General features: G+C 41.2%; 1 protein-coding gene and 1 long non-coding RNA gene across 2 annotated transcripts; one reads left to right on the top strand and one right to left on the bottom strand.

Annotated features, from left to right (window-relative positions):
- Positions 1-4,745: 4,745 nt before the first annotated feature.
- Positions 4,746-8,519, bottom strand: LOC116620099 (zinc finger MYM-type protein 1). Its single transcript, XM_032385656.2, has 4 exons — positions 8,168-8,519; positions 7,881-7,946; positions 7,391-7,530; positions 4,746-7,195 (listed from the first exon to the last, which is right to left on the bottom strand). The coding sequence occupies exons 1-4, from the start codon at positions 8,175-8,177 to the stop codon at positions 4,946-4,948; spliced, it is 2,466 nt and encodes an 821-aa protein (XP_032241547.2). The 5' UTR covers positions 8,178-8,519; the 3' UTR covers positions 4,746-4,945.
- Positions 8,520-10,888: 2,369 nt separating this feature from the next.
- LOC116619444 lies at positions 10,889-11,608 on the top strand. Its single transcript, XR_007311971.1, has 2 exons — positions 10,889-11,005; positions 11,401-11,608. It is a non-coding gene; the product is annotated as an uncharacterized LOC116619444 (long non-coding RNA).
- Positions 11,609-11,805: the final 197 nt, after the last annotated feature.

The following is an 11,805-nucleotide window of genomic DNA, read 5'->3' as shown; positions in this document are numbered from 1 at the left end:
AGTTAAAATAGTCTTAAGCTTTTGCATCTTCCGATACAGTTTTCTTCAACTGTTGTTGCCCGGTGAAGTCCTCTGGGCCAAAGTGTGTTAGTCGCTCCGACCAACTTTCAACGCTCTCTTAATTGCCCTCGTCATCGCTTTCTCCCTCAGAAGAAAGTCCAAAACCCTGAAATCAGAATCGTTTACATCATCATTTTCCTTAGGGTTAACACCAAAAATCGCTCTAAATTTGTTCGCAGCGATCGCTAAAGATTCCGCCATGTTTGCAATACAGGGGTGACTGATAAGTTTTTCAGTCGGCGCTCACGGACTTTATACAATGAGAAGTTATGTGCAGTTGGTGGGATTTGATTAGGTAATGTCATAAGAAGAACAAGGGAGGAGAGGATAGTTTAGCTTGGTTTGCTATTTGCCTTTAGCAAAACGTGCCACGTCTTATGCTTTGCTTTCTCAGTTGGGGACAAATCCCCCGGAAATGCTGTGAAGAGCTCTTTGAAACCACACCCACCACAAACCAGTGATTCCTTGACAACCTGTTGCGAAAATAAGATCATTTTAAGAGATATGTCTACTGGTGGCCTTCTCGAAATGTCCTCAGAAAAGCCAACAAAAGCAACATCAGCTGAATCTGACTCACAATCTGGAAGTATCAAGAACAAAATTGGTGATGTAATAGTCATTCGGCTTCCATTTCACCATTAACATTTGTTTATCACTTGCCTTTAAATCTGACCTGTTCCTCAAGAATTCTTTACACTATCCAAATCAGGGGGCAACGCTTGACCTGGGTACCTAAATCTTGCGCTAGCCATTGGAGCACTAGAAACTAGCAGCAGAAGAAACCGAGCATCTTGGGCCTGGAACTCGTGATTGTTGGGTGCTATTATCAGTTGGCTTGCCTTTGCCATCAGAGCTGGCGATTTGTGATTCAGATGTTTGCATTAAAATATTTCTGAAATGTTTTTTGAGTCTGACTGGAGGTATTCAAATGAATATATAACATGTAACGATTTGAAATTTAGCATCCTTACGAAAAGTCAAAAGGGAGTACAAGGATGACCGGTGCCTACTTGGGGTGGGTTGCCTTTTTCTACTCTTGCATATGAGGGTGGGTCATGGATTATGGGGAAAATAAGGTGGGCCACTTAAAACGTTGCTGTTATAGTATTGGCACAATACAAGATTTTTTTCTTCTTGCATAAGGTTAAGGCAGCATGATACTCCCAAAGTGGGGGTGACAGGCACATCAGACTGTAAGACATAGAACGACACCTCCAATGGCATCTATCAAGCCCTTGCCATGTGCTAAAAAGTACAATGTGGCATCATCACACCCAAAGTCCTCTTTATGATAATTGTAAAGAGGTTGTAGCGGTTCTTAAACTGGGATGATGAGCCGTCAGTCAACATTTTTGCCTTTCACATTCTCAAGAATGATACAGTTACAAGCATTAAAATATATTTTTTGTGGGACATGTATATCTAATTTCAGCATTACATTGGTACTGTAGCTCTCCATTGCCACCCCGGTAGTGCACGACAGCTGTGAACACTGTCACCAATTCTCTCTGAACTGTCATGATTCTGGACCTAAAACTCCAGAAGAGCTTTTAACTTCAACTTAATAAAAGGAATAGTCTTAAGCAGAGTATCTACCATTAAATAGACCCTACGAGCAGGATTGACAGTGATGCCTGTTGGGTTAAATGTTCATCTGCAATTTGTCTGGGCACCTATGTTGTGGCATGCATGATAAAGATCTTTTTGCCATAAAAGCACCAAGTTTGAATATGATAATGTATGCACAATGATTTTTATTGTGAATGCCATATCGCAACAGTGATTATGGCAAGAAAGGTAAGAAGCATCGCTCCAGGTTGTGGGAACTACATGAATGTAGAAGGGGGTGATTTTCTGTCTTTTACGGTGTAAAATTCTACCAAATGCTAGATGTGTGGGTGGTACACAAATTCGCAAATTTATTTAGGGTACATTTGGGTCCAGGTAGAATTCGCATTTATCTGCGAGATAGGATATTTTTATGTGTTCTATCTTGTCTATACGTGCACCTTCAGAGTTTTACTCAACATTAATGTTCCACGGGTGCTAGTATTTCGTAAAAAAACATCTGCCAGATTATGCTCATATGCTAATGGTACTAGTATGTCACGTTTTTAATTCTTCTTGAAGTTTTTGAGCAGTTTTTAGATCGGGAATGTAACCATAGTATTAATCTATTTTGCAAAAATCATGTGGGTACTTTTGTATTATTGAACTCCTTTAGCTTTTCTACTCGTACAAGATTTTTTTTTCCCTTTGCCTGACCAATCAGAGAAAACTAATACACTATCCGGGTTCTCCACCGAAAGTTAAATAAGGGTTTTCACATGGATTGTAAACAGGTAGATACTCGTTATCTTTGCAGATAAGGTTTATTAAAGCTTCTCAGATTCTTCTAAGAATGCACGACTGATCCACCTTCGTGATCTCAATAGTCCCAGCTGTTCCGTCTGTCCTGTCTTATGGATCGTCACAAGAATCCTAAGCTGTATATTTCTGATCTGTCTTTGTTATCTTCACATCAGTCCCAGCTGTATAAGTCGCCCCTTAATGATCTACTTTCGATCTTTAAATAACTTCCATCCATACGCCCCTTGACAAAGATCTGTTTTCTTGATTTGATCTCTTAGTCCTGGCTGGATACATGCTTTAGTGTGATCAACTACTATAACCTGGAATGCCGGATAACTAATGGCAACAGTTCAGGTACAACTTATGACATATGCTCATACGATGCTTTTGGAGGTCTTTACCGTTATTTCTTAATATCTAAAATGTATTGGCGTATATCCACCATTCTCGTCTGGAAATGGTAACACAAATAGCGAAGTTCAATCCTCCGGTAACTTCAGGCATCTCCAGCCTTACAAGACGTGTTGGCTTAAATCGTCCTTGACATCACACACTACAATAGGACATACAATAGGAATAAATTATGCAAAATGATGAATACAGCCCCAGCCAAGTGTCCAGCGTCAAAATCCCTCCGAATCTTGTCTGCAAAACGGGCTGCAGCAAATTCAGCCTCTCTTCAGCAGTTTTTAGACATTGGATAGCAAGGCTTTCCTGCCTCCTCATCGTATTCCAACCAGACGAGTTTTGTAGTTAACACGGTCTTCAGATTTTCCTCCATTGATTATTTTTTGTGATATGGTCAGAACCCAGGTTCTTTAACAACATGTAAGGGAGGACCGTAAGTCGTTCCTGTAACATGGATTCTCCAACAACTAATAGTCCATTTCTTAATTATGATTTAAGCTCTTTTGGGGGTGGATGGGTTTACTTGTTGCATGTTGCACGATGTCAAAATATAGACATAGACGAGTAAGAAAACAGATGCCCACCAAAAAAATGGACATCTAATCAGATTTCCGAAGACTTGTGTTTCACTAACCCTGCCAACCACCACATTTTAACCCTTGTTAAGTAATCATGTTAAGTAATCAAAGGCTCTCTGAGCAAACTCGTGAATGCAAATGATTTTCCTAGTTATGTTCTTGTGTGCATAAAATATATACAGGATAGTAAGCAAAGCATAAATACATACAAGATGATGAGAGTACAAAAAAATGTCCTTATACCTTTACTTTTCTATGTCATGACACCAAGATTAGTATAATTAATTATAATAAAACGTAAAAAAAAGAATTAGCGCCATCAGTGGGAATGGAACCCAGGAAGCTGCGGTCATAGACACGTGTTCGCACCGCTAGACTAACGTGCCATTACTGAGCAGACCAGTACCTAAAATTATTTTTATTACTATTGTTATCGTAATGATCAAAAAGCTTTTTGCTAGCATGTCAAATTTCGGCATATTCTTTCCGGAAACAAAATAAAATACCCGCAATAATTGATCACGCTTCTGTCGTACAATGTGTTTCAAAGGCTATTAACATTCTAGAAAAGCGCAAAATCGTTATTCGATAAAGAAGCGGGGACCATATGTTTGTACGAGTTTTGTTTGATGTTTAGTTGATTTGGTAGAATTGTGAAAAAGTAATTTGTGGAAATCTATCATCTTCTATTTTGTACTTCGAACAGAGGCTTTTTTACTCTGCGACCAACAGTGCGGAACATTACCAGATTTGGTTATATTTTGTCAACAAACTGATTAACCAATCGGAGACGAGTACTTACTATTCCCAGTCCCACGCGGATACTGGTAAGCTATCACTAGTAGAAAACAAAATGGCGGTTTCGTCGCTAGTTCAAGAATGGGGAAATCATGCTGAAGTACGCTCCCTGATTGCAGTGATTTTCTTCTATATGATTAAGTATCTCATTGGTGAGAGACCTCAGAAGAGGGCAAGCCACTAGTCGCATAAAACAGAATTTCCCTGAGCCTTCCCGGTAAGACAATGCTTGTCACCTACTCTAGCGATGGTTTTAGCGAAAATTATGAAGAAAAAAAATATAAGTTTAATTATCAAGTATCAGGGCCCGCGGAGCGGGCGTGATCTTGGTATTGCCAACTCTTTGGCCATAACTGACCGCGGAGCCGCGGCGGCCGGAGGCCGTCGCCGCGAAGGGCCTACGGCCCGAGCCCCAGTAGGGGGGTTCGGGGGGGGTTCTCCCCCCGAGAAAATTTCGAAAAATGGCACTGATTTCCGCTTAACTCGAGCACTTTCTGAGGGTTCTAGCGACATCTGAAATGATGCTTATTTGACTAAAAAAATCAAAGATTTCGAGCGAATTTCTGATATTTTCTTCTCCGCAACGAATACCTGCAAGAACATATACAATGAAATTTAATCAGTGATATAATGCAAACATAAGAATAATGAGTAATGTAATGAGTGATATAATGATATAATTGAGACTGTCTATAACGGTCGTGTTCAATCATTATTCCATCGACGCTATTCCGTCTGCATTCTTGCTATTAGCAGAAGTCGGCAACGCTGAATTCGCCGAAAAGCCTTCTCCTATTATCATTGAGGCGTACGAACTCATTCGCCACGGCTGCCAGATTTATTTTGTCAGTGCGTTCTCGATGAACGCTGAGTACGGCGAGGCTGTTGAACCGTTTCTGGCCCATCGTGGACCGGAGCCATGTCTTCAGTCGCCGCATCGTCGAAAAAGACCGCTCGCCTATAGCGTCGGTCGCCGGATTCACCAGCAGCAGCACACACAATTTCACGATCTCGCCGATGAGCGAACGAGTGGGTTTATCGAGAGACTGTACCTCCTTGTAGATGTCGTCGAAATGCGTGACATCCTTATGCTCCATAAGTTGTCGGAAGATCGGTATTTGGGAAGTGAGGTTTCGAACATTTACGTCTGTGGTACCGTACTCGCTTTCTATGGTGGCCATTTCGGATGTGAAGTCAACTCCGCGAACAGCTTTCAGAAGAAATTCCTCCACGATCCGGTAAACCTTGAATCCTTTTTGGTCGAATCGTTCGGTTATGGCCATCACGATGTCGTCCAAAGCGCTGAAGTACATGGTACGATATCGGTCCTCAGCGGCGGGTGGATGGTACGGCTCACTTCCGTCATCTAATTTCTTCGGTGGCGCTCTTTTACGAGGCAATTTCGGTTCGGAGATTTCGCATTCCAGTGAATTTCGTCGTTGTAGCACCAGAGCGTAGAAGTCACTGAAGTTTTGCTCGGATCGCATGTTTGACAGCGTAGTGATGGTCAATTCTGCCAACCGCTGGCCTTGAACGGCGGACATCTTCGTCTTCTGGAGCGTTTTTGACAGGTTGTCGGTAATGGAGAAGAGCATATTCCCCAAATTGAGTCCGAAAAAATAATCGAACTCCTTCATCTGACATTGGACACCTATGATTCTCGCCCTCGTTTCGCTGTCAAGCCTCGCAGAAAGGCAATCAGTCCAAAGGTTTGCGAGCGCAACATAGTTTTGTATGATTCGCAGAAAACTGTCCCCGCGGACCGTCCATCTGGTCGGGCATAAGACCTTGATTCCCGGGGCATCCAAGTCCAATTCTCCCTTGATCTTTTCAAGTGCTCCTTGTCGCTTCGGTGAGAATTTTATCAGCTTGCATATCTCACGTGTCGTGTCCAACGTCTCGCTCAGCAATTTCGAAGCTGACCGCTTACACATGTCATGTACAGCGAGAGAGAGGGCGTGTCCGTGGCAGTGCGTTAGATGCGCCTGCGGGACCTCAGCTTGGATTTTCGTCGCCGCGCCGTTCTTCACACCGGACATATTACCCGCTCCGTCGTAACATTGCCCGCGACATGATTTCAATGGTATATCCGATCGGGTGAGGGCGTCTTTGAGAGCCGAAACGATCGTATCCGACGAAATGTCTGGGATATGATAGAAGCCGATAAAATCCTCATTCGGATTCAAATTCTCGTCGATCCAACGCAGGCACACCGTCAGCTGTTCCTTATTCGCTACGTCCGTGCATTCGTCGGCTAGTAAAGAATAGCATTCCGTTTTGATGCGATTAGCGACATCCCTTATTACTTGTTGTGACATGATATCCAGCAATTCATTTTGCACGTCATGTGACGTGTACTTGTCGGTTTTCTTACTCATCCATTGTAGGATTGAAGGATCATCCTTCGCTCTGAGCAACAAACATTGATGGAAATTCGAATCCGTCTCTTTCGCTCCTTGGATTGCGATCCCCTGACGAGCTAAAAACTGCAGATTCTGGATAATCTTGCTCAGATATCGCCGGTTGTTTTCCCGCTCTTTCACAGTCTGTTCAACTAACAGCTCGCTTACGTCGCGACACTTTGCCGGGATCTCTCGCACACACTCGACGGCTTGTTTGTGGCATTTCGAGTTCTGATGAAGGCGAAACATTTTGGTGGCGTTCCGCCATGTATTGAAACCTTTCGTCGTGAAGGCAGGTTCCTGTCTCACACCGTCCAATAAGTTCAGTTTTACTGCTTTAGTGCACACATGGCATACGACGACGTCCTTGTCTGGTATGTAATGTAGCCACGGAAAGTCGTGAAAATACTGGAGTTGACAATTTCTCTTTTTCGCTTTTCCTTCCTTGTCCGTTTCTGAACGTTTTATTTGTTTCGGGTGGAATGGCTCGACGGACAGAATGATTTCACGTGGCGGTCTCTCGTCAACGGCTTCTGTGACATCAGTAGGCGGGACGCTTGTGTCGACCGCCGATGCATCTTCGACATCATCAGTGTCCTGAAAAACAGTGTTTTGATAATGAATAGTACACCATACGGCAATCAGTAAGATTTAACTAGTTTGGCCAATCGACGAGACACCCGCTAAAATTCGAGACATAGGTATACTGATGAAATGGTTACGTGGTGTGAAGATTTTCTATACTTTTGGACTGATCAAACTGAATTGAATCCGAAATTTCCATTTTTTTACCTTTTCGATATTCTCAGTCTTAGATCTTTTGAAAAAATCGTGAAGTGTGACCTTAGGACGCATACGTTTCATCCCTTGTCGTCCAGAACTGCTAGCGCTTGAGGCGGATGAAGACGGACCCGCTAGGTCAATTTTGTCACCTGTGAAATGGTAGTCAGCATGAGCAAATCATTCAGCATCGTTTGATCAATCTCATATGAATCGCATAGAACGGGACTCGTTCGGATCCCGTTTTGTTCGTAATCGATTTATCGGAACTCAGACAATATATGCAACAGATGCCTATTATAAAACGCAAAAATCCATTGAACTTTTGATAGGCTGACGGAGTTTCTGCTGTAGAATTGATTTCGGTAATTTCGCCGCGGCAGCGCATATCTTGAATTTCATCATCTTCATCGGTGAATTATTATTAAATAATTTTATAGTTTTCTCACTAAAGAATATCATGTCAACTATGTATCTACGTAACTATGTCATATGTACATACCTGTATCATCATCAGCAACATTGCCTGGCTCCTGGTCATCTTCAATGGACCTCCGCGGCTGATCCGCTGAAATAAAACATTCGGTCAGGCCCCCTGCATCTCCAATCAAACCTCGAATGGGTCGAATTCCGGATTCCGGAATCCATTCCGGGAATGGATTTTTCCGATCAAATCCACTACAATTTATTTCCACCGTCAAGTCCAAATTGCACCGAAATTTGATAGAATTTTATAGAAAAATACGATGTCATTACTGAACGGGTACACTACAGTGAAACTCAACTCACCAGTACTCATTTTGTCCACTTTCACTAGTCTTTTTCTTCTTTGAAAACTTTTGCACGCAGAATTTATCAATGAATCTTCGTATAAACAGACAAATATCCACCCCCTTTCGCTTTCGTTTTGAACTAGTATCCAGCCCCGATACTGCGTCCGGGCTGAGCTACACCGTTTTCCGGGTGATTAGAGAGATGGTGTTGGACATCTGGCTTTGGGAAGAGCATTCATGGGCATTTTTCATTGAACTAGTATTGCGATGCTTATTTACGGCGGAGTGATTTCTCATTCATGTATGTCTTTCCTCTCGCCGATTTCTGGTATTGCTCGGGCAATACCGGCAATACCGGTTCCGCGGTCCCTGAGTATATAAGACTAAATGAACTGAAAAGCAACCAAACTTTTGAGTTTCAGACTAATTTTGTCGAATTATCGTTTTGTTTAAATCTGCAACTTTTAGCCCTTTCTTGGTTCATTGCATAAATAACTTAAAATAATTCTGTATACCCAACGTCTTTTGTACATAGAATAAAACTGTTAATGTCATTCAGAAAAAGCTTGAGGTTGTCTTTTGATATGAATAGGGTGGCGTGGTATAGAAATCTGACAGGAGGTGAATTTTTAAGAGTTCATAAAGTACATTTATAAAACAGACTTATAAATCATATCAATTATTCAGTTTCAGTCCAAAGGGGTTGTGGGCTCTCCATCATTCAGCCTCGGGGATGATGGGTGGTGTTTGATAGGGATCATTTATTTGAAGTGAGGTTACGATTTAGGAACTTGAAGAAAACAATAATGAAAATGAACTATTCCTCTTAACAAATCTATGTAATAAAATGTACGATTACATCTTAGTAACATCAATATCTTATTGAAAGAGTTTAACCATTGTAAAATAAAAGCATCTATCTATCTACCTCTTTCCACTTAAATAAGAATAATAAGAATCAGTTTCAAACCACATTGATCAGTTTTATTCAAGTGAACAAGTCTTGGTATAACCTTGGACCACACTCGCAACTGTTATCTCATTTTCTTGCTTTCTTCAGGGGGTTAGTGATGCTTATCTGAAATTAAAGCAGGCACATTGTCTAACCTGTTATGCAAGCGAAAGATGCTGAGTGTAATCTTTGGTATGAATATAGGATAATTTCATAAATTAAAATTGCTCAGATTTATCATTTTAACTTATATATAATTTTAGCCAGAATTTTTCAAAATGCACACGTAAGTGCCAGGGGATGTATGCCCCCCCCCCCACCAATTTGGGCATTTTTTTATCCACCGTTGTTGTTTTGGGGGCCTCTTGGAGGTGGTGGGTTCTCCTGTAATAATACTAAAGAAGGATTTCACATTTCAAACAATATGCTTTTGTATTGCTTTTTTCTTAATAAAATACTAGCGATAGCCAGCAAAAACAATCAAGTGTTAATGTCAGTGGAATCAACACTAAAACTAAGGGCTAGCAATCTAGGAATAACCAACAAGAGTTCACATTTGAGTAACAATCTGTGGCCTTAATATTTCCATTGCCCTGTTTTACTGTTACTATGTCGGAAACAGTCTTTTTACATGTGGGGCCATCTATTTGAAATTGTACAAGAACTATCAGTATTTTGCATGGGGGATTGAAATTTTAAAGATATGAAAAAGTCGTAAATCCAAATCAATTTTGTTGAACTTGATACAGGTGCCTAGATAAGGGGTAGCATGCACCCCACCCAGGCATCAAAAGCACAGTATTTTCTTCTTGAGAGATACTTTACATCCTAGCAGGAAGTATTGCACACGGCCCATTGTTTGACCGACCTTGTCCTGTATAGCATATAATGTTCTCCTTGACTTGCTTGTCATGACCTGGCAGAGATACCTCTTCTCCAGGTCGAGGGGAACCGTGCATTTCATGGCTGTCTTATCAAATGTGTTGTCATCCTCCCTCGAAACCTGTACATAAGCCCCAATTGGTAGTTTGATGCCAAACTGGTGATAGCTTTTAATAAAAGTGCCAATTAGTCTCCAAACCCCCTCAAATTCCACAGGGGAGTAGCCAGGATTTTAAATTGGAGGGGGCCCAAAAGAACCTTGTAAGGCATTTTCATCCTGTATTTCAAATAATGTCCCATACATTTACTGTATTTTTAACTGGTAGAGGGAAAGGTCACCCCTGTTACCCCCTCCACTTGCTACTTCCGTACTCCATATATTTTAAGGCATCCAGTTCCTCCACTCTCAATTGAAAACTTGTTCCAAAAAACAAGGCTACAAGAAAGGAATTAAAGAGCTTTGAAAATATTGAAGATATTTATGATATTTTGGTTAAGATAGGAGATAATAACAGTCAAGAGGCAATACGAACATTTTAATATAACATTATTTTGGCAAATACACCTAATAACTTACGCCTTTATTTTTCCATGGCTTATTTCAACAATATCTCCCAAGAGTTCTCCACTAGTTATGCCTGCAAATAATATTGAAATTCGACCGCGGGCATATTGTTACTTCCATCACGATAACATAAGAGTCCTAGATCTGATGTTCTCTCCTATAGAGAAGATCGATTATTCTTACCTCTCTTTGCCATGACAGTTGTTCACAGATATTATAATATAACGAGGCACCTCAATTTTCGATTATTTTGCTCGCGTTTTATGGAACGTCCTGTCTCTATTCCTATTTCACCCGTCTAGTCAAGCCTTTGTTATATTGTCAAAAGTAGATTGACAGATGAAAAGGCGCGGCAAAAGAAGCGGGAAAATTAGACTTGGCCTAAGAAGTTTAAAGAAGTTTTAAGCGCTAGTGATGTCTTCGCCGAAGCCAAGTTCGAGCCGACCCGAGATCAAGTGAGTAAAGCCATCTTATTTATTTTTTGGGGCATGTGATTAGGATTTTCTGACGAGTTATCAATGCTGTTTGTTGGTATGTAGGAAAACGGCATTGAATCATATCATTTTCTACTTTATGCTTGCAATTCATTACCAGAGTCATTGAAAAATAATAAATGCGAAGCGTGACCGATCACGGGGGGGCAATAGAGTGATATTAAGAAAATTGAGCGGCACAGCTAACTGGTAGTTTTCTTACAACTTTTGAAGATATTATTGGGGTTACGGAGGGATGCAGGGTATACACAGGGGTTGCCCGCACAACCCCCTCCCCCCTCCCACTTGGCGGCCAAAAGTGGGTCTTTTCTTATTAAGGACTTTTTTGTTGCTTACTTTTCTTTATTTGCATGCAGCAGTGGCCTTTCATCTGCAAAAAAGAAAACCAAGCGCTCCAAGGAGAAGTATTGCTACATTGAAGACAGCAAGAGGCGTGCCATCACACTCTCTAAGAGAAAGGCAACTCTTTTTCAGAATTTGATGAAATTAAATATTATGTCTGGGGCAGATGCATTAATGATAATTGAAACCCCACGGAAACGATTTGTGTGGGGATCAGATAAATACATGAAGCTATATACAAGTGGTAAGCTAAGGCCCACATTACACCAGGAGATTGTTGACTTGACCGATACCTCCACTTCTGAAGAAGTACAGAATGCCGAGCTGAAACGATGTTCTTAAATGTATATAAGAATATATACAGTAAAATCAATAGCAATAATTAGGGTGTTACTAAAAGTACAATTTGATTCTGCATT

Source organism: Nematostella vectensis, chromosome 6 (assembly GCF_932526225.1).
Source record: "Nematostella vectensis chromosome 6, jaNemVect1.1, whole genome shotgun sequence".
NCBI classification, from domain to species: domain Eukaryota; kingdom Metazoa; phylum Cnidaria; class Anthozoa; order Actiniaria; family Edwardsiidae; genus Nematostella; species Nematostella vectensis.
This window is presented reverse-complemented; position numbering and strand designations above follow the sequence as displayed.

Excerpts from the sequence above, each read along its gene's own strand:
- LOC116620099 (XM_032385656.2), bottom strand. Across the intron at positions 7,531-7,880 it reads TGTTGCTGATGATGATACAG|GTGACAAAATTGACCTAGCG; the intron begins GTATGTACATAT and ends ACCATTTCACAG. Across the intron at positions 7,196-7,390 it reads AGACTGAGAATATCGAAAAG|GACACTGATGATGTCGAAGA; the intron begins GTAAAAAAATGG and ends ACTGTTTTTCAG.